The 25880-nt window shown below is 46.5% G+C and overlaps 1 protein-coding gene across 1 annotated transcript in view; it reads right to left on the bottom strand.

Moving 5' to 3' along the window:
• Positions 1-620: 620 nt before the first annotated feature.
• TCL1B (TCL1 family AKT coactivator B) overlaps positions 621-25880 on the bottom strand; it is a 92564-nt gene continuing 67304 nt past the window's right edge. Inside the window, exons 3-4 of the mRNA XM_019918382.3 lie at positions 12197-19683; positions 621-10176 (exon numbers count right to left, since the gene is read on the bottom strand). Of these exons, the coding sequence (XP_019773941.2) occupies positions 9982-10176; positions 12197-12358 (357 nt within the window). The 5' untranslated portion in view covers positions 12359-19683 and the 3' untranslated portion in view covers positions 621-9981. The remainder of the gene's footprint in view (positions 10177-12196; positions 19684-25880) is intronic.

Here is a 25880-nt window from a genome sequence, read left to right on the forward strand (position 1 = left end):
TGAAAGCAAGCCTGCTTGACTAAGTAAGAGCCATTCTGAGAACCTACCCCTCAGGGATATATTATTATAATGATGCCTCCTTTACACACAAGAAAACGGGCTTAGAGGGATTACCTACCTTGCTCTAAGTTAACAGAGCTAGTAAGTAGCAGACCTGCATCCAAACACAGGGATCCTGGCTGAAGTCCATGCTCTTATTAGTCACCATGATATTATACAGACTTGGAAACAAACACGCTTGGATGGAAGCCCAGTCCACCTCTTACTCAGACCCACAGTAAAATGTCTCACTTCTCAGAGCCTCAGTTTCCTCACTGTAGTAAGATAGGTGCGTTGAAACCTATCTCAGAATGTCATTGTGACTATTAAATCAGCTAAAAGCTGGAAAGTGTCTGGCACATAGTAGATCCGATCAGTTGTAATATTCCTCCTTTATGAAATTTTCTGTGTTGAGTGGAAAGTATCATTAACGGCGTTCTTAAGGGGAAAAAATTTTAAACTTTCTAAGATAGTTTTACCTTACTAAAAAAAGGAATCATAAAAAGTTGAGGGACGAACCAGATGTCAATACCTGTTATTTTTATTAATATTATTTAAACAGGAGGGGAGGAATGACTTGGTCTTCAGCTAAAGAAATAAAAAATAGGGCTTCCCTGGTGGTGCAGTGGTTGAGAGTCCGCCTGCCGATGCAGGGGACGCAGGTTCGTGCCCCGGTCCGGGAAGATCCCACATGCCGCGGAGCGGCTGGGCCCGTGAGCCATGGCCGCTGAGCCTGCGCGTCCGGAGCCTGTGCTCCGCAACAGGAGAGGCCACAGCAGTGAGAGGCCCGCGTACCGCAAAAAAAAAAAAAAAAAGAGAGAGACGAAATATATTGCAAGAACAATACAATTTGCTCTATTAAAAAAGAGTCAAACAATTGGTTTATTTGAGGGGCTCACCTTAAAAAACATGACATATATAATCACAAATAATTCGGTCGATTTTTGCTCCAAGTTACAGCTGCCTTTTTTCAACATTTCTACTTCCCTTGGAGACTGTTTAGCAAGGTGACAGGCACCCCCATCCCTGGTTGCTTCAAGCTACCTAAGAATGAATTTATCCAGGTGTTAATACCACAGAATGAAAAGGTAAACTTGAAATAAAACTGTATTGTCAGCTTTGTAGCTACTTAAAACACAGGTCTTTGTATATATAAACAAAAGAATAAAACTTCGGTATTATGCATTTTTCCCTCTCACGTTTCTAGAAATCCTTTTAGACAGAGATTTGTAAGTATCGCATCCTGACTTTTCGTTAATCCCAGCATTCTTTAAATGTACACAGCCACGGGAGTCTCCCTTTATCTGTGGTTTCGATTTCCACGGTTTCAGTTACCCACAGTCAACTGGGGTCAGAACATATTAAATGGAAAATTCCAGAAATAAACAATTCATAAGTTTTAAATTGTGGGCCATTCTGAGTAACTTGATGAAATCTCACACTGTCCTGTGTAGGACAATGAATCATCGCTTTTCCAGCATATCCCAGCTGTTAGTCACTTAGTAGCCATGTTGCTGATCAGATCAATTGTTGCAGTATCACACTGCTTGTGTTAAATAACGCTTATCCTATTAATAATGGCCTCAAAGCACAAGAGTAGTGATGCTGGCAATTTGGATACACCAAAGAGAAGCGGTAAAGTGCTTCATTTAAGTAAAAAGGTGAAAGTTCTCAATAACGAAAGAAAAAAATCATACCATTAAGCTCTACAGTAAGAAGGAATCTTCTATCCATGAAATTGTGAAGAAGGAAAAAGAAATTCGTGCTAATTTTGCTGCTGCAACTCAAACTACAAAAGTTAGGGCCACAGTACATGATAAACGCTTAATTAAGATAGAAAAGGTGGGCTTCCCTGGTGGCGCAGTGGTTGAGAGTCCGCCTGCCGATGCAGGGGACGCGGGTTCGTGCCCCGGTCTGGGTAGATCCTACATGCTGCGGAGTGGCTGGGCCCGTGAGCCATGGCCGCTGAGCCTGCGCGTCCGGAGCCTGTGCTCCACAACGGGAGAGGCCGCAAAAAAAAAAAAAAAAAAAAAGATGGAAAAGGCATTAAATCTACAGTAAGTTATTTTGAGAGAGAGACCACATTCATATAACTTTTATTACAGTATATTATAATTGTTCTATTTTGTTATTAGTTATTGTTAATCTCTTACTGTGCCTAATTTATAAGTTAAACTTTATCACAGGTATGTACATATAGGAAAAAACATAATATAGAGAGAGTCAGTACGATCCATGGTTTCAGGCATCTACTGGGGGCCTTGGAGCATATGCCGCATGGATAATGGGGGACCCCTATCCTTCAGTTCCAAAAGGCTCGGTGTAATTAGCCCACTGGTCGGCAATGCGAGGCTGACGGCCTGTAACGCAGGACAAAAAGTCATGAGGCTGGGGTTTCAGCCCCAACTTACTAAGTTCCTGCAGGAATGAGTCGCACCAGCCCCTTTCTGCACCTTGGTCACCTCCTCTGTCCAGAGAGGGACTAGTTAGTGTGATACATGATTAACAATCTCCTTTTAACCCCACAAAGCAGTAAGTACTCTTGCTATCCCCGATTTCCTACTGAAAAATTAAAGCTCAGCAGTGTGGTTACTTGCCCCAAGTTAGTAAGTGTGTGGCCCAGAGGGTGCCAGGATCCGTCCTACTTCTGGCTCCCAGTATTCGTGTATTCAGCTCAGTCCTTGGCCCTGAGCTAGATGCACGCGGCAGGTGCACATCCCAGCCCAGAAGGAAGTGCCTTGATGGTGATTAACAGAGGGCAGTGAGCAGGGATGCAGGAAGGGTCGACTGTGGGTGGGCCAATCAAGCAAGCCCCCCTGAGGCGGCGACACTGGGGCTGGAACCGGAGGTGACGGTGCCAGCTGTGCTGAGAGCTGAGGGGTGGGCTTCTCAGCTGGGGGGAACACCAAGCAGGCCCGGCAGGGGCGGACAAGGCCCCGTGTTCCTGAGAAAGGCCTTGCTGGCCAGGAAGATAATTTTGTGCTAGGGGCCTTGGGGAAGCCAAGAAGCATCTGACTCACCTCCTGTAGAGGCACAGGCCTGGATGCGGAGAAACCGATGAAGGCATCTAGGGCAGAGGCCCTTTTCTGTAAAGGGTCAGATAGTAAAGCTTTTTGGCTTTGTGGGCCATAAAGGTCTCTGTTGCAGCTACACAGCTGCCATTGTCGTGTTGAAAGCAACCACTGGCAATACATAAAGGTGAGCGTGGATGTGTGCTAATAAAACTTTATTTATAAAAACAGGGGCCTGGTGGCCCATAGGCTACAGTTTGTCACCCTCTAGTCCAGGTAGGCAATAGGAAGATGAAGAGGTACTGGCAGTGAAGATAAGTAGGTGGAGAACCACCTGTAATTATTTTTTGGTGGGAGGTTGTTTTTCAGTTCTTTAATATCAACTTTAATTGCACAAGTGAGACATAAGTATATTTTCCTTATAAGAAAATAAAACATTACAAATTTGACCACACCCCAAACCCAGGTGTACTAGCTGCTATTTTTTTTTAAATAATTATTTATTTATTTGGTTGCATTGGGTCTTCGTTGCAGCAGGCGGGCTTCTTAGTTGTGGCTCGCGGGCTCCTTAGTTGCAGCAGGCAGGCTCCTTAGTTGTGGCATGTGGACTCTTAGTTGCGACATGCATGTGGGATCTGGTTCACAGACCAGGAATCGAACCTGGGCCCCTGCACTGGGAGCATGGAGTCCTAACTACTGCACCACCAGGGAGGTCCCCTAACTCCTATTTTTATTTCTGGATGTATCATTGTCGTCCTTTTTCTCTGTATCTATACTTACATATACCTAATGAACTATGTGGTATCATTTTATGATTTTTTTGCGGGGCAGGGGCTGTATGAATGGTATCCTGCTAAAGGAGTTTTCACACCTCTCCCCTCCCCTCGCCTCTCGTCTCCCACTGTTAAAGAGACCTGGCACTGGCTGGGCTTCCTTGGCTTTTGAGGGCAGCGTGAACTGCACTTGAGAATGCCGCTCTGCTCCACGTAGCGGGGAACCAGAAAACTGCCTTCGGAGCTGCTGCATCACTTGGTCCTGATGGCAGGACAGATCCGTGGCAGAGCCCTCCCTTGCTCTGGGCCCCGCTTCAAGCAGGCCATGTTCTAGCTTGGAGGAGATGTCCTGTCCTGCCACAAACCACAAGCCCCTAAAACCTCACTGAACCTTCATGGGGGTGTTAACTCCTATTTCTGGATACACATGTATCTTATGAGGGCAGCTGGGGTGCCGACCACTTCCTGCTCATCAGGTCAAGTAGCACGAAGTCTTCAATAGAGTGACCAGCACGATGCCCTGTGAAATGCCAAGGGTCAAGGTCCCTGTGGACTTACTGTCAGTGGTGGTGTTTTCTAGTGTTTGGTCATTATCTTGTACTTGTTATGTTCTGTGTGGTTATAAATCATTTGAGGGGAGCAGGCCACCATCATGCACAGCGCTGGGGGGCACCGTTCCCTCACACTATGAACGGGTGGTGTCCCCGGGGTTGCGTACCTGGGCAGCCAAAGATGGTGCCTTGTTTTCTCAGCCATTTGCTATCTTTAAGAGGAAGATTATATTTCCTTTTTACACTCCTTTTCTCATTTTCTGCATAGACACTTTTCTCTCTCTTCCAGCTGGCTGCCTTCCAGCATGGACCTTTTGGACTGGTTCTACTTAGTTTTCTTTGCTGATTCTTTCTCTGTCATCCTAAGAATCTGGCATTTTTCTTTTTGCTTGTCATACCTGCTCTGTAGATCAGGGATCAGTAAACTATGGCCAGGGAGCCAAATCTGGCCTGCTGAACGTTTTTGTAAGTAAGGTTTTATTGGGACACAGCCACGCCCATTTGTTATGCATCTCGCATGGCTGCTTTCATGCTACAATAGCAGAGTTGAGGAGTTGCTACAAGGGCCACGTGGCCTGCAGAGCCAAAAATACTGTGTGGCCCTGTATAGAGTTTGCTGACCTCTTCCAGATAGTTCTCTCTTCTCCTCTGGCAGCAATGACCTCTGATGATGACCTCCCAACCTATGAATTCAGCCCAAACCTTTCTCTAGACCCACACATGTGTCCAGGGCATTTCAACATGGATACCCCACATGCATCTGAAACTCAGTATCCCAAACCCAACTCATGGCTTGATTGACCCTGGATCTCTGCCTCGCCTCCTTGCATGTTCCCAACTCGGGACCCCGCTGGCCAAACCACTGACCCTGAGCGGCAACCTGTCTCTAGCTTTCCCATCCTCGCACATCTGCTCGGTCACCAAACTCTGTCCATTCTCTCTCCTCAGCTGCTCTTGCATCTGTCCGTTCCTCTCCATTCCCACAGACTGTGCCTGGTGGGGCAGAGGAGAAAAGCCGGGATGGGGAGCTGGGAGACCTGAGCTCCAGCCCTGGCTTTGCCACAGGTAACTACGGACCAGGGCACATTGCTGAGGCCCGAGTTCCTCACGTAGAACAATAGACACGGCGGGGCCTGACCTGCCTCCTGGGCTTGCTTTAAGGATCAAGCTTTCACATCACATTGTTCCACCTTGACTCTGTAACATAAAGTGCTGTGAGGATGGCAGGGCGTGGTGTAACGGTGAGGATTCTTCTACGCTGCTTCTTCCTCCAGGCAGCCTCCCCGGATCCCCCAGCTGCATGACACCCGCCCCCTCCTTCTCTTGACACACTTTGATAGGCCTCCCTTGCACTCAGCCCTGATGCACAGTCCCCTGGGTATGTGCTCAGTCTTGAGGGCAGGGATGAATTCCTGCCCATTTCTCTTTCCTTCAACTCAGCATAGGCCTGGCCCAGAGTTGAGGTTCTGTAAATGTTTGTGGAACTTGGCCAAATGCCCTCAAGGAGCTCCCAGACACGAAGAGAAACAGACACACAGATGAGCAATATGGCCGGGGGGGCTTCCCTGGTGGCACAGTGGTTGAGAGTCCGCCTGCCGATGCAGGGGACGCGGGTTCGTGCCCCGGTCCGGGAAGATCCCACATGCCACGGAGCGGCTGGGCCCGTGAGCCATGGCCGCTGAGCCTGCGCGTCCGGAGCCTGTGCTCCGCAACGAGAGAGGCCACAACAGTGAAAGACCCGCGTACCTCAAAAAAAAAAAAAAAAAAAAAAAAATGGCTGGGGCAGAGAGATCTGGCACATAACATCTAATCGTTCCCATGAAGGAAGATGTCCAGTGGGAAGGGCCTGGGAAGGGCCAGGCCTGGGCTCAGCCAGGACGCAGGCATCCCAGGATGTGTGCCCAGCGTCTGTTCCCATTGGTCAGTGTGTAGGCAACAAGGGTAGTGCAGGCTTTCAAACATGACCCCTGGTTTTGGCCGAGTGGAGGGAGAACACTCCTGCAGAGAGCATCCTTCATGGTGAGTGATGCTGACATACGAGGCTCCTATACATACTAATTAAACCACCTGTTGCTGCCCATCATCCTTTACAAAAAGATATTTTTCCCTGTGTTCTGCGGGACAACCTCTCCTGTGTCCATCACCCGAAGTCATTAACATAATCCCTAGTAGCTGCTTTTAGTCTTCAGCTCTGGGCAGATGGAACTGAGAACTATATTCTCACCTGCACCAAAGCAAACTGTCAAGAGGTGTTAGACCCAGACTCCAGGACCCCACACCACAGACCCACACCCCACTGATGAACGCATGGAGATATGCATTCAGGAGCCGCGCAGAGGATGGAGGAGACCGCACTGCGGACTTCGAGCTCGTGGGTGCAAGCACTCCTGGATATGCCCCCGGAGTGATTTTAAACATTTCTGTGTGTTTCTGCTCTCTTTGCTCTCTCACATGCCAAACCTCTGTCCTGGATGGCCTGAGACAGCTACCTCCTGGAGGGGAGGGCAGACTTAGACTTTGTTCCAAGGACACGGAGAGAGATCAAAGGCTTCTGACATTTGCAATTGGATTCCGCAGCAGCACGGCACCCTTGCCAGCCAGGCTGCCATCCTGTGAAAGGATTTCCAGATTTTTCTTGTCCTCGAGCATATTAGCAACAGAGCTCCATGACCTAGGAGAAGCAGAGGAGAGCCTGCTGCCTTTCCTGCCCCAGAGTCGGGGCAGGAAGGGGAGGGAGGAGGGAAGTCTTGCCCAGTATGTCTCCTGGAATCCTTCCCTGTGTGTGGCTGGGCTGCAGGCTGCATCCGACATGCCCCCACCCATCTCAGGCCAAGGGGAGGGGAAGGCGAGCTGAGGGGAGGAGGGTTTTCTGAAGAGCCAGTTTGTCAGATCACAGGAGCTTCTAAGTGGAAGGGGCTCAGCCCAGCCCCTGCTCTCGGGTCTCCCTTTCCTTAACCACTCCTCCACTGCGGGACTTGAGTTGTGACCACAGCACTCCCTCCCCTTCCCTCTTCTGCATGCATGCAAGTGTTTTTCTAGGGCAGTGATTCTCAACTGGGGAAAATTTTGCACCCCTCCCGGGGCGGGGGGACATTTGGCAATCACAACTTGGTGGGTGGGTTGGCAAAGGGCTACTACCAGCACTTTATGGGCAGGGACCAGGGATAGTGCCAAATATCCTACAGTGCACAGGACAGCCTTTCATGACGAAGAATTATCTGGTCCAAATGTCCACGGCGCTGAGCTTAGAAACCCTGCTCTTGGTAAATACTCTAGGTATGGCTCTGTGTGCCATTTTAAAACTTGATAAATGCTTCTGAATTGTCCACCAAACCTCCAGGGTGTCTATAACGATCCACTCCCACAACATTAAGGCTTGACTTCTGCCAAAATCGAGGATACACATTTCTGAATTCTGAAACCTGCACTTCCCAAGGTTGGGCGTCTCCTCTTCTGTAAATTGCTCATTCCTGGCATTCGCCCATTTTTCTTTTCTTAGGGAGTTCTAGGAGTTCTCTATGTATTCTGCACTCTAGTGCTTTGTATCTAGTCCTGATATTTCCACCCTTGCTTTTTTAGCATCTTGTCACACAGAAAATGCTGAATTTGAGAAAGTTAATTGTCTCACACTGTCTTTTGCTTTCTGTCTTGTTTAAGGTGTTTTCTATCCCAAGATCGTGAACATACTCCCCTGCGCTTTCTTCAGTAATTTTACGGATTCATTTTTAAGGTTAGGACTTTAATCTGTTGGTGATCTCTTCTCATGACGGGTGTGAGGGAGCAAATTCCCTCATCTTGCCGTCACCAAATTACTGCCCTGTCCTGCATCCACGCCGTCCTCTTCCTCCCTCTGCTTCCAAGGGCAAGACCCGTCAGGGCCCCGGACTCTGCCTCACCCCTCCCCGCTCAAGGGCTCTGCCCTCTTCACCCAGGACAAGCGGGAACATCACCCCTTGTGAAAGCTCACGCCTGCTACTGGATCTCCTGCTGCAGCTGCCACAGTCTTTGCCTTTTCATAGCCCAGCCTCACGAAGAGCCCACCCTCCACTCCCTTACCCTCTGCCGACGTCCTGCTGCTGAAATGGGCCAATCCCAACTTCCTTCCCTGCTTGGAAAAACACTAAAGGGATAACTGCAGTTCTACCTTCAGTGTCAGCTGCCGCGTTGCTACACTAGGAACCAGTTTAAGCTAAGCTCCGATTCCGCACAAAGGCTGAAGAACGAGCAATGACGTTTAATTACCCAGCACTGGGAGGCGACCTTCAGGGACCAGCATCACTTCCTGGGACTGATGGGGCGGGAGAACCACAGGCCAAATCCGTCGCTCCACATGCCCCTTGCGCAGATGGGCTAACTGAGGCTCAGGAGCTAACAGCCTGCCCAGCACTTGATCTACTCCCGGCCAAAGCGTCAGCAAAAGTGACCTCCAGGGCGCATCTGAGTGTCAAGTCCAGACCTGGCGCTCTTCAAGCCACTCCCTGCCTGAGGCTAAGCAGGGCCGAGGGCAAGTTTCCAATTTTAGGCTGCACTGGAGGCTCGGGGCTCTGGCTGGGCACTGGGTCTGGTGGGCATGGAGGGGAGGTGTTTGGGGGAGTGGCACCTGGAAGATCGGCGTGAGGGACACAAAGGGGGAAGAGAAGCCATGGCAGGTCACCCTGAGCGCAGACGGAGGGAAATGGGAAATGCAGAGTGGACAGGGGGCCCACTGCCTCCGACCCCATGAGGAGGCCCTGGTAGGTGTGCAAACCAAAGAACAAGTGCATAAATATCACAGGGCCAGCAGGGCCTGGGAGGAGACAACGGGTGACGGTCAGGGAACCTCAGAAGAGCCGGGCGGTGGCCCGTCAGAGCAGGACCAGGGGTAGGAGGGCAAAAGCCCCGCTCCAGGCCCTCCGTGCAGTTCGAGCTGCTGCCAGTCTCAGGAAGAAGGCTCTGTGGGTCGACGCAGGGTCCCTGAAGGCCACTGCCACTGACTGGACTTGTGGCGCCCCAGTGCCACGGCCAGACCTAGAGATCCACGTTCGTTGGATCCAAGCTTGATCACGGCTATTTCCAGGCTCTGTGGTTTCAGGGAAATCATTCCAGCCCTCAGAGCCTGTTTGCTCATCTGTAACACGGGATGTTAATATGTACACCTCAGAGAATTCTTTTGAGAATTAAATGATGACCATTATTCAGTGTTTTGTGAACATACTAAGGGTCTGTCCACAGTGGAAATCACATCCACTGGGGTTGGGAGGGGGCGTAAACGGGTGGCTATGTAAGAAAAACTCAGGGAGCAGCCTGAGGGCAAGGTGACCAGCATTGCCTTCCCGTAAAGAGGGGCGTCCTCCTTGCTAGTGTCCACTGTCCGCATTGCGAGGCTCCAGGCCTGACACAGCAGCCCCGTCAGCGGCTCCCACTTGGCAGACGTCTTAGGATCAGCTGCTCCATGGAGTTGATCTGCAGAACGGGGGAGCAGTGATCAGAGCCCCTGGGACACGCTCTTCTATCCAAATGAAGCAGATGGGAACCCGGGTTTGTGGATTTAGGGGCCCGGGGAAGGGATCCCTCCTATCCTTTGCCCCACTTTGCACACCTACGGTCACTACTTAATGCCCATCCCCCTCACCTGGGCCACCATGCACTTGCCTGGCCATGGTCCACTATTTCCCAGAGTCTCAAATCCGTTGCTTGGTACCTTCGCCCGGGGTAGAGCTCCCACTTGGGGGGCAGCCCGAACACGAGCAGATGGCTGGGGGACCTGGGCGTCTGGGGGTGCACTGGCATCTGCCACATGTGGACTGTGACGCTGATTTCATGCTGAAGGGACCAGAGAGGAGGGGGCACATCAGGGATGGTTGCGCTGCACACACACAACCAGGGTCCTGGATCCCCTGGCCCGGCTGGTGGGCTGCCCAGACCACAGGTCGATGGGCATGCCTTTAGAATCCCACACCCAGAGCCTTGGCACCATCACTTGGGGGTTTTCCTTGGACTAGTTCTCTCCAGGCCTCCTCTGTACCATCCTCCCACTGACCTGCATCCCACTCACCCCACCACAACCTGAAAAGTTAGCCTCTGTTTCCAGCCTGTCCGCAACATCGGGCCTACACTGATTACTCTGTTGGCCCTCTGTCTTGGCCACTTCCATAGTTTTAAAAATTCTCTTTCTAAAAATAAGAGATCTAAAAAAATAAATAAAAATAAGATATCCATAGACCTCAGGATCTGGGAGTGATGGGTTTTCCCTTAAAAATATTTTGTGGCCATCACTACTTGTTGTGAACATTAAAAGAAAAAAAAAAAAATCAGCCAATCCAGAAAGGTATAAAAATGAGGGAAAGTCACCAGACTGTAACTAAATGGGAAGTTCTTTACAGAGTTTTCTATCAGAGTATTTGTCTTTGTGCTGAACATTTTTCCGAGCTAAGAATCTAGCCCTTTATCAGTCATACATGTTGCAAGTTATTTTTCTCAGTTTGTTGTCCTAACTTTATGAGCTGGTTCTGCAAGAGGGATATTTTTAATTATGCGGCAAAATCTCTTTCCCTTTGGAATTTGTCTTTAGATCAGGCGTCTGCACAATATGGGCCCAATCTGGCCCACCACCTGCTTTTGTAAATAAAGCTTTATTGCAAATGAACAAACACTTCTTCCTTTGTGTGCGGTCTTTGGCTGCATTTGCACTAGAGGGCAGAGTTGAGTAGTTGCTATGGAGTCTTTACCATCTGCAAAGCTGAAAATTTTTACTATCAGACTCTTTACAGAAAGTTTGCTGACCCTTGCATTCGATCATGCTCAGAAAGCCATCTCCTATCCTAAGACTGCATGTGAAAACCCAGATCTACTATTCAGAAATAATCATTTCAAATTGTGAAAGCAATGCTCAGCCTCCAGGTTCCCCTCCCCCACTCATGGCTAAGTTATTTGAAGGATCCATTCTTTTCCCATTGAACACTGTTGTATGCTTTTTGAAAACTTACTGTTTTGTCCAGAATTTTCTGCATACTTTATTGGGTGGAAAAGACTCAGTGTTCTCAACAAAAAATTTTCTGGATTACCTGTTTGAAGATAGCTAGGAAATGTGTTATATTGTTTAAAATGACCGTGAACTGTTTATTTAATACCTGGATAAGTATTTACCATATTACCCTGAAGTATTTATATTTTGTCCCTCAAAGATGGGCTGTGATCCAAACCCCTAGTTTAGGGCAGCTGTTTCCAATCTGAGTGATCATCCTTATCACCTGGGGAGCTTTTAAAACATAAAGGGCCTTAGACTCCACCCAAGGCTCCTGAATCAGTTTCCAAGGTGGAATTCTAGAATGTGTTACCTCTCAAATGCTCGCCCAGGCCATTCAGATGGTGAACTGTGTCTGTGACCTCCACAGAGGTAGATTATTCCCATTTTGCAGGTGAGGAGCCTGAAGCCAAGGTAAATTTTATACTGTTGGCCCACCTGCTGCTCTAGATTGCAATGCTTTTGCTTTTGCTTGTCCTGTCTCCTTTCTGATCCTGGAGAACTCCTACTCATCCCGCAGAGCCCACCTGAATAGCCGCCGGATGTGTGAAGCCTTTTCAGCATGCACTAGGGGCAACACTAGGCCCTGAGCTACCTCTCTCTCAGCCTCCCCACGGAGGACTGCCTCATCTCCTGTAGATAAGCTCTGCCTGTGGCCCCTCCAGGCAGGGGCTCCTGGTCAGCACGCTCAAACCCACACAGGCCGAGTTTTCCAGCGCCAGTGAGAACTGCATCCTCATTGCATAATATGCAGCGCCCCCACGGGCTAAAGTCCATGTACCACCCTTCTGCTGCCTCCCCTCATGTCCCACGACTCACCGTGCTGCCAGGGGAGCCCCTGCCCCAAGCTCTGTGGGAGGGACTGATCCGCAAGGCCACAGTCACCCAGGTCCTTCCATTCTCATCCTCGTAGATGCCCGGCCTCCGGAACCACAGGCAGCATGGGGGCGACCCAAGGGGCGGAGAAGCTTCTGCTTCCATTGCAAGGCTGTGCCCAGCGCAGGCCTCGAGGCACACATGGAACCTCCCAGGTGTTCAGTCTCCTTAGGTGGACTGGCTCCCGAGTGGGGTGGGGCTGGTGATCCTGGGGGCGGGGCCCGTGAGCCTTGGCAGGGGCCGCAGGGACCAGCGAGCCCAGGTGTGAGGGTGCGAGGGGGTTGAATAAGGGGCAGAGCCAGAGCGGGGAGGAGCCCTCTGCCTCTGGGGGCAGGCAGGGGCGGGGCCACAGAGCAGGAGTCGGAGGAACTGGGCCCACCTGCCTGGAGGTGCGCGGACCGGAGTCGGGAGCCTCAGGGGCCGGCGGATAAGAAGCTCCCCAGGTAGAGAGCCACCCCAGGCCGCTGCGCAGGGGCAGTTTGGTTCCTTAAGATCAACGCTCCCCTGCTTCCGCTGATGCCTCCGCAGCCTATCGCTGGCATCCTCTGCTCTTGCCAGGCCTTATGCAAACCTCCGAGCTCCAGATTCTGAGCTGGCAGGGACCGCCCTGACCTTACTCCAGGGCATCTTCCCGGGGCCATTCCTTCAGCAGGACCCCAATCGCGAACCCTTGGGGTAGTGAGCTCAGTGGATTCTTGCCCCTGGAGATAGCTGGCCAAGGAACCTCCTGGGCAGATCAGGCTCCCTCTCCGCAGAAAATGAGCCAGTGCCCCAGGGGCATCTGCAATCGGGATCGTATAAAGTGTGAGGGAAACCAGGCCACAGGAGGGAGGGTGTGTGGCCATCTTGCACACCCTATCCTTGACCATGGGGTCCGGAGCACCCGCTTGGCCTGGTCATCTTATTAGCTCTGCTTTGCCAGGAGGCCACAGACACAAGAGGCAGGCCCGTGTGGTAAGCACCCTGGGCTTCTGATGAATGCAACGTGAATATGGTCATTTTCTTGTTGAAAACCGCAAGTGTGATTCTTATGCATCTGAGAATGAGCAATGAGATGACGCTGTTCCTCTGGGCAGGCTGATGTAAGTGGCACATAGGATGCCTGCGTCTGAGGAGCTCACTGTGCAGCTTCTGTAGAGGCAGAGCCTCTTTTCACAGCAATTCCGCCTCCTCCCCTGGTGTTTTTCCTTCTATCGTGGGATTGGAGTGGCCGTAGGAGACGAGGGGCATTACGGTCTTGAATAACACGATCACATACATCTGTTACCATATTCTATTGGTTAGGAGCAGGTCCTGCCCACACTCAGGAGGGTGACGGATTATACAAGGATGTGGATATCGGGAGTCAGGGCTCAAGGGGGTTCCCCAGAGCCTGTCTGCTATAAGCACCAACCCCACTGGGTTACTCTGAGGATGCAATGAGATGGTGTGTAAAGAGCAGTGCCTCTACCACATAGCGAGTACTCGCAAAATGCCAGGTCCTAGCTATGCTCCCAGACCTGTCCCCTTCCTGAGCAAAATCCATCAGTCCACCCTTTGTAACACGAATGCAACTAGTATTTATCTCTGTCACTCCATATCACAGATATGTACGAGTATTCTCAACCTCACTCCAAGATGAGCAGGTATGTGGCTGTCTGTGGGGTGGGGGCAGAATTGGTCAATACGTGCAGAGCATCTATGCCACATGAGGCACTGTACATGTGTTCTCTCATTTACGTCTCCCAACAACTCCATGAGCTAGAGACTGTCATCCCCACCTCACGCCACTGAAAATGAACAGAAGTGCTTCACTGATCTCCCTTCTCATGCCATGGGCTCCATCCCGGGCCCCTTGGACCTGCATGGAAGGAAGATCACTGGCGGGCTATGAGAACAGAATTTTGGACCATTGTCCTTCAGCAGGCCCATATCATGTCTGAGATACAGCAATGTTTCCTGGCCAAGTGTCCATCTTTGGTACCTGCAATTTGAAGGATTCACTCTCCAGGGTGGGTATCACCAAAGTCTTTGGGAAGCCCTTTGATCTCTCCAGGATAGCTCCGGGCAGAGCCTGGTAAAGACAGTGTAGTCTCTAGCAGGTCTGTGTCTTTATTCCCGTCTTACCCTTAGGTTCTTCATGACCTTTTTTTTTTCCCTTAGATTCCGTTTATATGTGTTAGCATACGGTATTTGTTTTTCTCTTTCTGACTTACTTCACTCTGTATGACAGACTCTAGGTCCATCCACCTCACTACAAATAACTCAATTTCGTTTCTTTTTATGGCTGAGTAATATTCCATTGCATATATGTGCCACATCTTCTTTATCCATTCATCTGTTGATGGACACTGAGGTGGCTTCCATGTCCTGGCTATTGTAAATAGAGCTGCAATGAACATTTTGGTACATGACTCTTTTTGAATTATGGTTTTCTCAGGGTATATGCCCAGTAGTGGGATTGCTGGGTCGTATGGTAGTTATCTGTAGTTTTTTAAGGAACCTCCATACTGTTCTCCATAGTGGCCGTATCAATTTACATCCCCACCAACAGTGCAAGAGGGTTCCCTTTTCTCCACACCCTCTTCAGCATTTATTGTTTGTAGATTTTTTGATGATGGCCATTCTGACTGGTGTGAGATGATATCTCATTGTAGTTTTGATTTGCATTTCTCTAATGATTAATGATGTTGAGCATCCTTTCATGTGTTTGTTGGCACTCTGTATATCTTCTTTGGAGAAATGTCTATTTAGATCTTCTGCCCATTTTTGGATTGGGTTGTTTGTTGTTTTTGTTATTGAGCTGCATGAGCTGCTTGTAAATTTTGGAGATTAATCCTTTGTCAGTTGCTTCATTTGCAAATATTCTCTCCAATTCGGAGGGTTGTCTTTTGGTCTTGTTTATGGTTTCCTTTGCTGTGCTTGAGGATATGGGGAGGGAGAAGGGTAAGCTGTGACAAAGTGAGAGAGTGGCATGGACATATATACACTACCAAACGTAAAATAGATAGCTAGTGCATCGCATGGGGATATCAGCTCCGTGCTTTGTGACCACCTAGAGGGGTGGGATAGGGAGGGTGGGAGGGAGGGAGATGCAAGCGGGAAGAGATATGGGAACATAGGTATATGTATAACTGATTCACTTTGTTATAAAGCAGAAACTAACACACCATTGTAAAGCAATTATACTCCAATAAAGATGTTAAAAAAAAAAAAAAGACAGTGTAGTCATGCCTGGACCCAATGCTATCCTCCTCCAGCGGAGGGCGCCCTTCACAAACCTTAAGTCCAGGTGTCCTGGTGCTGGGGCACTCAGCCTAAGGGGATGATTCTAGACCGCAGATGGGCACTGAGCAGGACTTGGAAGGCTGGGTCTTGGTCACCAAGATCTCTGCATATTCTGCTCATCTCCTCCCATGTACTGAGCCCAAATTGGCCAAGGCAGGCAGGACACTGGAGGCGGATAGCCTGGAAACAGCATGGCACAGATGGGGTTGTTCACCAGCATGAATAAAGACATGGAGAGGGGACATTCAGGATGTATTTGGAGGTCAGAGAATAATGAGGATTAGCCAGTGCTGAGGATGCAGGCTCATCATAAGAGGAAGGATGAGAATATGGTCGTGGTATGTGTGGGGAGGTGGATGCTGATGCTTCATTGCAAGGATGCCAATCCAACTAGTTGATTTTGATCAAGTTGATCAGGAGCAATGACAGTGTTTGGGAAAGGAAATGGCATAAGTACACACTTGATAAACGTTTGAACTAATGATAAAACAAAAGAGTGACTCAGTAATCAGGGATTCCTAGAAATGGACTGGATGGAGATGGTTCAGGCAGTATTACAGGCAAAAACATCCAAGTTCCAGCTCTGCTTGTTTCAAACTATCAACAGTATTAAATTGGCAGGATGATAAAAGAAACTCGACGCAGCCATGGAACTGAAGAATGAGCGTTTGGGGAAGTTTTGTCTATTCCAAGGAATTGAAGATATAGTCTGTTTTCTTCTAAAGGTTTTATTGTTTTACTTTTTATATTTAGATGCAATTTATCTTTGTATGTGATGTGAGGAAAAGATCTAGAGTATCTTTTTCCATGTTAATATCAAATTAACTTAATCCCATTTATTAAAAAGACTATCCCTTCTCTCCTGTATTGTATTATCACTTCTGTCATAAATCTGGAACATATATGTACGGGTCTGTTTCTGGAGTTTCTTTTCTATTCCATTCTTTTTTTTTTATCCTTGTGTCAATAGCACATTGTTAACTACTATAGCCTTAAAATAGGTATGGATATCTTGTAGTATAAATCTCCTAGCTTTATTCTCCGTCTAGATTGCCTGGATAATGTGATGGTTAATTTTATGTGTCACCTCAGACAGTGTTTTGGGATAAGAGTAATATTTAAATCGGTGAACTTTGAGTAAAGCAGATTGCTCTCCACATTGTGGGTGGGCCTCGTCCAATCAGCTGAAGACCTGAATAGACTGAAAAGGCTGGCCTCCCCAGGCAAGGAGGAATTCTCCAGCAGACCGTCTTTGGACTTCATCTGCATCATTGGTTCTCCTGCCTCTCCAGGTTGCGCACCTTTGGCTCTCCTGGGTCTCCAGCCCGACAGCCCACACTGCAGATACTGGACTTGCCAACATCCATATTCATGTAAGCCATTTCCTTATAATAAATCTCTTTCTATATACATATATGTACATATACACACATGCCCTGTTGGTCCTGTATCTCTGTAGAACCCTAATTCAGCTATTCTCTAACCTTTGCAATTCCATATGAATTTTAGAATCAGTTTATTACCATCCCTCTCCTCCAGAAAGCTTGCTAGGATTCTGATTGGGACTGTGTTGTATCTATAGGTCTGTTTGAAGAGAATTGACATCCATACCATATTGGACCTTACAATCTCAGGATAGTGTGTGTCCCTCCCCTCCATATCTTAGGTTGTCTTTAATTTTCCTCTATTTTTATTAAACTTGTTCTTAAGTATGTGACTAATGCTATTTTAAGTGGTGTTATTTTAAACTCTGTGTTATATTTGTTTGCTGCTGGTATAGCAAAAAGCAACTGATTTATGTATATTGTCCCTACATCCAAAAATTCACTTAACTCTATTTTTTTTTAATATTTTGGGAAATTCCCAGTCATTATAGCTTCAGTTATTCCTCTCATTCTCTCTCTCTTCTTCTGTGCTTCCAATTACACTTTGCTACACCTTATAAATTGTGTACCATGCCTCCTATGCCCTGTTCTGCTTTATTTGAGGCTTAAACATTTTTCCTCTCTGAGCTTCAATTTTGATGTCTCCTATCGGCTTATTTTACAGTTCATTATTAATCTTGTCATTTGCTGTGTCTAATCAGCTCTTAAACCAATAAGTTGATTTCTTAACTGCAAATATTATATTTATCAGGTCCAAAATGTTCATTTGATGCTTTTTTTTATAGATTTGAAACTTCTCTGATAATCTCTTTCGAACCATTTTGTCCATCATTCTTTCTGTATCCTTAAACATACTCCTCAGTGATTTTAAAGTTCTTTTCTGATACTTCTGGGTTACTAGTGGGTCTGCTTCTATAGTCTGCTTTTTCACTTGGTTTTCAATTACATGTTTTTTCTTTGGGAGTAATTTTTAAGTGAATACCAAATAGTGGGTATAAAATCCCGGAAAAGTTCTAGATAGTATTGTCTTCCCCCAGATGGAGTTAACTGTTTCCTCTGCTGAGCAGATAGAGTGAGATACCGAACAGCTTACTTCTGATAAGAAGAGAATTGAATCAAGGTCCAGTTCCAGTTCCAGTGAGCATCAGTCTACCTCCCTCAAGTTCACCCTATGTCTATAGTGTGGCTCTCAGTCAAGAGCCTGGTGGGGCTTTGTCTCAGCGCAAAGAGACCGCAGGAGATTCTGTTCTGTCTTTCGGGGCTTGGCTTTGCTCTTCAGCATCCTGCCCTGGTCCGTTTCTATTCTAAAAGCCCTTTGGGGAGAGGGCACTGGTCTAAGTATGAGGTCCCTCAAGTCTCCACTTTGGCCAAATGCATCAGAATCAGCCAGTGTCCTCAGGAAAAATGCAGTCACAGATGCCTGATGGTTGATGTCAGTTCATTGCTCCCTCCCGTACTTTCAGCTCTTACCAGGTTGAACTCACTCCAACCCCTGGTGAGCCTTTGTCTTTTCAAGAGACTCCAGAGAATTCTAGTCTGTTTTCAGAGGTCTTCAGCTTAGTTTTTCAGCCTCTTACGTCACACAGCTTCATAATTCAACACATATCTCTGTTACCAAACACAGGTCCAGCTGCTCACTGCTCTGAAGCCAATAAAGAGGCAAGGTTGGTGGAAAGGAAAGTTTGCTTTATTTCAGAGGCTGGCAGCTGGGAGAGGAAGGGCGGACTCGTGTCCAAAGGCTGACTACCCCTCCCCCCAATCAGCGGGCAAGAGCTTTTATAGGCGGAGGGAGGGGGCTACATGCAGAAACAGCACAGTCAGCTCTGACAGTCATCTTGAAATTGGTCATCGGTGGTCTGACCAGCATCATCTTGATTGTTTTAAGTACAGTTAATCTTCAGTTTCAGGGTCGGTTTGTTCCCATTTCCTTGAGGCCAGTTCTCGGAATTGTGGCAGCTTATGTCACGGCTACAGTCTGGTCATCATGTAGTTAACTTCTTCCACCTGGAGGTGGCTTTGGTATCTATAAGACAGCTCAAAGGATATGGCTCAGAATATTATCTGTAGCCCTTGAGGAGGAAATAAAGTCCTTGACTTTGCTTAATGACTAAACTATTATTATTTGGTCTCATTTGACTGTTTTCCTTTGTTTCTGCATTTTCTCTCTTCTCTGATTAAACTTATTCTTTGACTAACGTTTCTCTACAGACAAAAGGCAGATGGAGGACATGGGGGGTAAGAACCATAGGGTCCTGCTTCGTTTCGTCTCGAGTGGAATCTGGCTGGATGTTTGTGGCCCCCCAAGCCTCCAGTTTTGTCACTCTACACCAGCCCTGTGTCCCAGCCTTATTTCACCCTCTAGCCTGGACCCAGAATCATCAAATGACCAGAAGGGAAAAGCATTTGCAGATGCTCACCTCTGAGAAGTCTCCCCTTCTCCAGAATTTTAGTTCCTCTGGTCCTGGTTGCTCCATAGCTCCCTAATGCTTTGGGAAATACAATTTTTATTTTTATCCAGATTTGCTATGGCTTGGCTGTAGCTCTGTCCTGTTGCAAACTATTTCATCTTACCTCAAAGGATGGAGGTATTTTTTTTTAAGGTGGAAGAAATTAAACCATGTCTTTGTACTGATGGAAGTGATCCAAGAGGGAAGGAAGGGGTGATGATGACAGGTAAGGTACAACTGAAGGCAGTTCTTGAGAAAGGGAGGCATAGAGGTGAGAACCCAAGTGGATGGCTTGCCCTTGAGGGGAGGAAGGATTCTCTTTCCATTGTAACTGTGGTAAGAAGGAGAAGCAGGGTTAGATGCATTTAAGAGTTTCAGATTAGTGGGGGTGAGAGGAAATTCCCCTCCTCCACTTTTCACAAGAAAGTTACAAATGGCTTGGAGAGACCTAACGCTAGAAAATAAACACCGTATATGAAATTATTAGCAGGTAATCACAGCGAATATATTTATGATCCTTAGATAGGGACAATCTTCTTAGAGATGGTACACAAAGCAAAAGGCAAATAAAAAGACTGATTCATCTTGAGATGCCCAAAAGTATATCTTCTAATGGCAATATATTAAGGAAACAAAGAAGGACCAAAATGAGAAGATACTAAAAATATGCAGCAAACTATTCGTTTCCAGAATATAAAGAGAATTCTCACAAACCAATAAGTAAAAGGAGCAACTCACTGGAAAAATAGGGGAAGGCTCAGATAAGTTCACAGAAAGGAAATGCAAATGGCCAATTGAGGAATTGAGAAAATGCAAACTTTTTAAATGAGATACATTTTTAAAACTCTATAATATCGGCAAAAAAAAAAAAAAAAAGAAAAAAAGAAAAACCCGGAAAAGCATTTGCAAAAATGAAACGTGGACAAGAGGCGTGGTTTGCCTTATTGGCCAGGCCCCTTCTGCACTAGGAGAGGGTAGAAGGGAACCAGGTCACCGGCATCAGTTTCCACAAAACTAGCACCCCCAGCAGGCAGGCGGGCCAATGTAGGTTTCTTTACTGAAGGTCGGGTCCGTTTCAGAAGGGACATTTTGATGCAGAAGAGACAAATGTTAGGGTTTGGGAGAACTTGGACTTCCCCTTGAGTTTTATAAGACAAAACATCTAGGAACTTTGGCCTTTGCAAGGAGAGGTTCCCCAGTGGACTGTCCCTCCAGCCCGTTATCCTGCCTGCCCACCTGCGGGATAACCCCTCACCCCATAAGCACCCATTTCTTAAGTCTCCACTTGGATAGATTCCACCCCTGCCCGCAGGTGAGCCCTCCCCTCCCGTGGCCCCTCCCTCTTCCTTCAGAGTGTCCTTTTGGTCTGGCCCCTGGGCTACAGCAGGGTGTAGGCTTCAGCCAGGTGGGTGCTGCCGGGTGGGCACTGCCCAGTTTTACAAGCCTGGGGAAGGGGGAAAGTGCAATTGGTCTGATGGACTCCAGTCTGATGGCCAAGGGTGAACCTGGCCTCTCTGATTTGAGTTGCCTCATCGGCAAGAACTATAAGCTGCCAGTTCTTTTATTAACAGATCAATAAAGTTGGCATTTCTCCCAAGGACAGACATTTTCCCCCATAGGACACGACAGTCTAAAGCCCAAATGAGGAAACGTTTTCTCCGTTAACACAGAGCCTGTCCTGCCCTTGCAAACTGGTCTGCACTGTTGTCAGAGGGGCTTTTGAGTTCTTCCCTGCCTCAGGGGATGGAGTATGGGCTGGGGCGCCGTCTTTCACAGCAGAGCTTTGTTGGAAGAGGATCAAGAGTTGAATTCATGTAACCCCGCTATTCTTTCTCCCTCCCGAAAGAAATGGAGAGAGAGGGTGTCTATTCCTCCAGAAACCATAATAATATTTTCCATTTGCAAATGAGTTGGGAAACCAGAAGCACACAGCTTCCAGCCTGTGGCAGGGACTCCAGAACTGCTTCCCACCTTCCTGTTCTGACTTCTGCTACAGCGTCCAATTCCCTTGGCCTTGACTTATAGCATGTGGGTTTATAGTGACTGGATAGTAGTTAAAGCTTTATATCTGGGCTTCCCTGGTGGCGCAGTGGTTGAGAGTCCACCTGCAGATGCAGGGGACACGGGTTCGTGCCCCGGTCCAGGAAGATCCCACATGCCGCGGAGCCTGTGCGTCCGGAGCCTGTGCTCTGCAACGGGAGAGGCCACAGCAGTGAGAGGCCCGCGTATTGCCAAAAAAAAAAAAAAAAAAAAAAAAAAAAAAGCTTTATATCTTTGTCTCCACTCGACCCTGGCTCCCTGACAAAAAATAGGTACCTTAGAGTATTTGAAAGTATGTGGGTTTGGCCATCAAACATCCCTGGATCCAAAGCTTAGTTCCAACCCTTACTAGTTGAGTGACCTTGAGCCTGTAACTTAACGTTTTTAGGCTTCCTACTCGTCACTGGTAACATGAATGGGGTATCAACCTTAATAAGTTGTCATAAGGAACAATAACATTTGTAAAGCCTTTGGCACATGGTAGGGCCTCAGTCAATGGTAATTTGTTAACTAAGGGTAAGATGCCATCTCTTATTCATCTCTGTGTTCCAGCATCAAATGTAGCACTGGAAATGCAGGAGGGACCCAGCAAATATCAATACTTGTTGGACTGAAATATTCTTTAGTCAGATGTTTTCCTGGTTCAAAACAGCTCCAGCCACATCCAACATGAACCCAGAGGTGTGCTGGAATACAACTTATTCAGACACTCTTCCTGCCGACGCCTTATAGAAAATGCACTCAAAACTGAGTGTTCACAGCACAGCAGAGGCCCTGGGTATTGAGTTTGCAGTGAAAGCAGAGAGGTTAGGACAGACAAAGCCCCATGCAGAACAGGTGGCCCCCGGGGCTCTAATTATCGTACTTTACTTGAAGGTCTTCTTTGTAATTGGCCTAGTGAGGTCAGCATCTATGCCAAGGTGGCTCGTGCGAGCCGACTGCTTGCTGAGGCTGCCCTTGTGTGCCTGGGGTTTTTCCTGACGGTGGTACCGAGCTTCCACGAGCATGCATGGGGCTCCAGCTGCATCATCCCTCCACAGCCTCTCCCTCTGGCTCTTTGGGCTGTGGTTTTAAATGGTCCTTCGTTTAATCCATCAGAATGACCCGGAAGGAAGCAATTGGCTGTAAGTGGGTCATTCCCTGAAGCCCGGTGGCAGCCTTCTTTTTGCTTCTTTTCTTTTTTTAAAAAAATTTTTAAATTTTATTTATTTTTTTATACAGCAGGTTCTTATTAGTCATCCATTTTATACACATCAGTGTATATATGTCAATCCCAATCGCCCAATTAATCACACCACCACCACCACCACCCTGCACTGCTTCCCCCCTTGGTGTTCATACATTTCTTTTCTACATCTGTGTCTCAATTTCTGCCCTGCAAACCGGTTCATCTGTACCATTTTTCTAGGTTCCACATATATGAGTTAATATACGATATTTGTTTTTCTCTTTCTGACTTACTTCACTCTGTATGACAGTCTCTAGATCCATCCACGTCTCCAAAAATGACCCAATTTCTTTCCTTTTTACGGCTGAGTAATAGTCCGTTGTATATATGTACCACATCTTCTTTATCCATTCGTCTATCAATGGGCATTTAGATTGCTTCCATGACCTGGCTATTGTAAATAGTGCTTCAGTGAACATTGGGGTGCAAGTGTCTTTCTGAATTGTGGTTTTCTCTGGGTATATGCCCAGTAGTGGGATTGCTGGATCATATGGTAATTCTATTTTTAATTTTTTTAAGGAAACTCCATACTGTTCTCCATAGTGGTTGTATCAATTTACATTCCCACCAACAGTGCAAGAGGGTTCCCTTTTTTCCACACCCTCTCCAGCATTTATGGTTTGTAAATTTTCTGATGATGCCCATTCTGACTGCTGTGAGCTGATACCTCATTGTAGTTTTGATCTGCATTTCTCTAATAATTAGTGATGTTGAGCAGCTTTTCATGTGCTTCCTGGCCACCTGTATTTCTTGTTTGGAGAAATGTCTATTTAGCTTGTCTGCCCATTTTTGGATTGGGTTCATTGTTTTTTTTACTATTCAGCTGCATGAGCTGTTTACATACTTTGGAGATTAATCCTTTGTCTGTTGATTCGTTGGCAAATATTTTCTCCCATTCTGAGGGTTGTCTTTTTGTCTTGTTTATGGTTTCCTTTGCTGTGCAAAAGCTTTGAAGTTTCATTAGGTCCCATTTGTTTATTTTTATTTCCATTACTCTAGGATGTGGATCAAAAAAGATCTTGCTGTGATTTATGTCAAAGAGTGTTCTTCCTATGTTTTCCTCTAAGAGTTTTAGTGTTTGGTCTTACATTTAGGTCTCTAATCCATTTTGAAGTTATTTTTGTGTATGGTGTTACTGAGTGTTCTAATTTCATTCTTTTACATGTAGCTGTCCAGTTTTCCCAGCACCACTTATTGAAGAGACTGTCTTTTCTCCATTGTATATCCTTGCCTCCTTTGTCATAGATTAGTTGACCACTAATCTATGTAGGTGCGTAGGTTTATCTCTGGGCTTTCTATCTTTTTCCATTGATCTATGTTTCTGTTTTTGTGCCAGTACCATATTGTCTTGATTACTGTTGCTTTGTAGTATAGTCTGAAGTCAGGGAGTCTGACGCCTCCAGCTCCATTTTTTCCCCTCAAGACTGCTTTGGCTATTCGGGGTCTTTTGTGTCTCCATACAAATTTTAAGATTTTTTTGTTCTAGTTCTGTAAAAAATGCCATTGGTAATTTGATAGGTATGCACTGAATCTGTAGATTGCTTTGGGTAGTATACTCATTTTCACAATATTGATTCTTCCAATCCAAGAACATGGTGTATCTCTCCATCTCTTGGTATCATCTTTAATTTCTTTCATCAGTGTCTTATACTTTTCTGCATACAGGTCTTTTGTCTCCCTAGGTAGGTTTATTCCTAGGTATTTTATTCTTTTTGTTGCAATAGTAAGTGGGAGTGTTTCCTTAATTTCTCTTTCAGATTTTTCATCATTAGTGTATAGGAATGCAAGAGATTTCTGTGCATTAATTTTGTATCCTGCAACTTTACCAAATTCATTGATTAGCTCTAGTAGTTTTCTGGTGGCATCTTTAGGATTCTCTATGTATAGCATCATGTCATCTGCAACACTGACAGTTGTACTTCTTCTTTTCCAATTTGTATTTCTTTTTCTTCTCTGCTTGCCGTAGCTAAGACTTCCAAAACTATGTTGAATAATAGTGGTGAGAGTGGACATTGTTGTCTTGTTCCTGATCTTAGAGGAAATGCTTTCAGTTTTTCACCACTGAGAATGATGTTTGCTGTGGGTTTGTCGTATATGGCCTTTATTATGTTGAGGTAAGTTCCCCCTATGCCCACTTTCTGGAGAGTTTTTGTCATAAATGGGTGTTGAATTTTGTCAAAAGCTTTTTCTGCATCTATGGAAATGATCATATAGTTTTTATTCTTCAATTTGTTAATATGGTTTATCACATTGAATGATTTACGTATATTGAAGAATCCTTGCATCCCTGGGATAAATCCCACTTAATCATGGTGTATGATCCTTTTAATGTGTTGTTGGATTCTGTTCGCTAGTATTTTGTTGAGGATTTTTGCATCTATATTCATCAGTGATACTGGTCTGTAATTTTCTTTTTTTGTAGTATCCTTGTCTGGTTTGGGTATCAAGGTGATGGTCGCCTCATAGAATGCGTTTGGGAGTGTTCCTTCCTCCGCAATTTTTGGAAGCGTTTGAGAAAGGTGAGTGTTAGCTCTTCTCTAAATGTTTCATAGAATTCACCTGTGAAGCCATCTGGTCCTGGACTTTTGTTTGTTGGAAGATTTTTTTTTTTTTGAAAACCTCTTTATTTCGAAAATGCTAAATTCAATGGTCAGCTTCTCCATGCATTTTATTTATCCCTCTTTTTTTTTAACATCTTTATTAGAGTATAATTGCTTTACAATGGTGAGCTAGTTTCTGCTTTATAGCAAAGTGAATCAGTTATACATATACATATGTTCCATATCTCTTCGCTCTTGCGTCTCCCTCCCTCCCACCCTCCCTATCCCACCCCTCCAGGCGGTCACAAAGCACCGAGCTGATCTCCCTGTGCTATGCAGCTGCTCCCCACTAGCTATGTACCTTACGTTTGATAGTGTATGTATGTCCATGCCTCTCTCTTGCTTTGTCACAGCTTACCCTTCCCCCTTCCCATATCCTCAAGTCCATTCTCTAGTAGGTCTCTGTCTTTATTCCTGTCTTACCCCTAGGTTCTTCATGACATTTTTTTTTTCTTAAATTCCATATATATGTGTTAGCATGCGGTATTTGTCTTTCTCTTTCTGACTTACTTCACTCTGTATGACAGACTCTAGGTCTATCCATCTCATTACAAATAGCTCAATTTCGTTTCTTTTTATGGCTGAGTAATATTTCATTGTATATATGTGCCACATCTTCTTTATCCATTCATCTGATGATGGACACTTAGGTTGTTTCCA

Source organism: Tursiops truncatus, chromosome 2 (assembly GCF_011762595.2).
Source record: "Tursiops truncatus isolate mTurTru1 chromosome 2, mTurTru1.mat.Y, whole genome shotgun sequence".
In the NCBI taxonomy this organism is placed as follows: Eukaryota; Metazoa; Chordata; class Mammalia; order Artiodactyla; family Delphinidae; genus Tursiops; species Tursiops truncatus.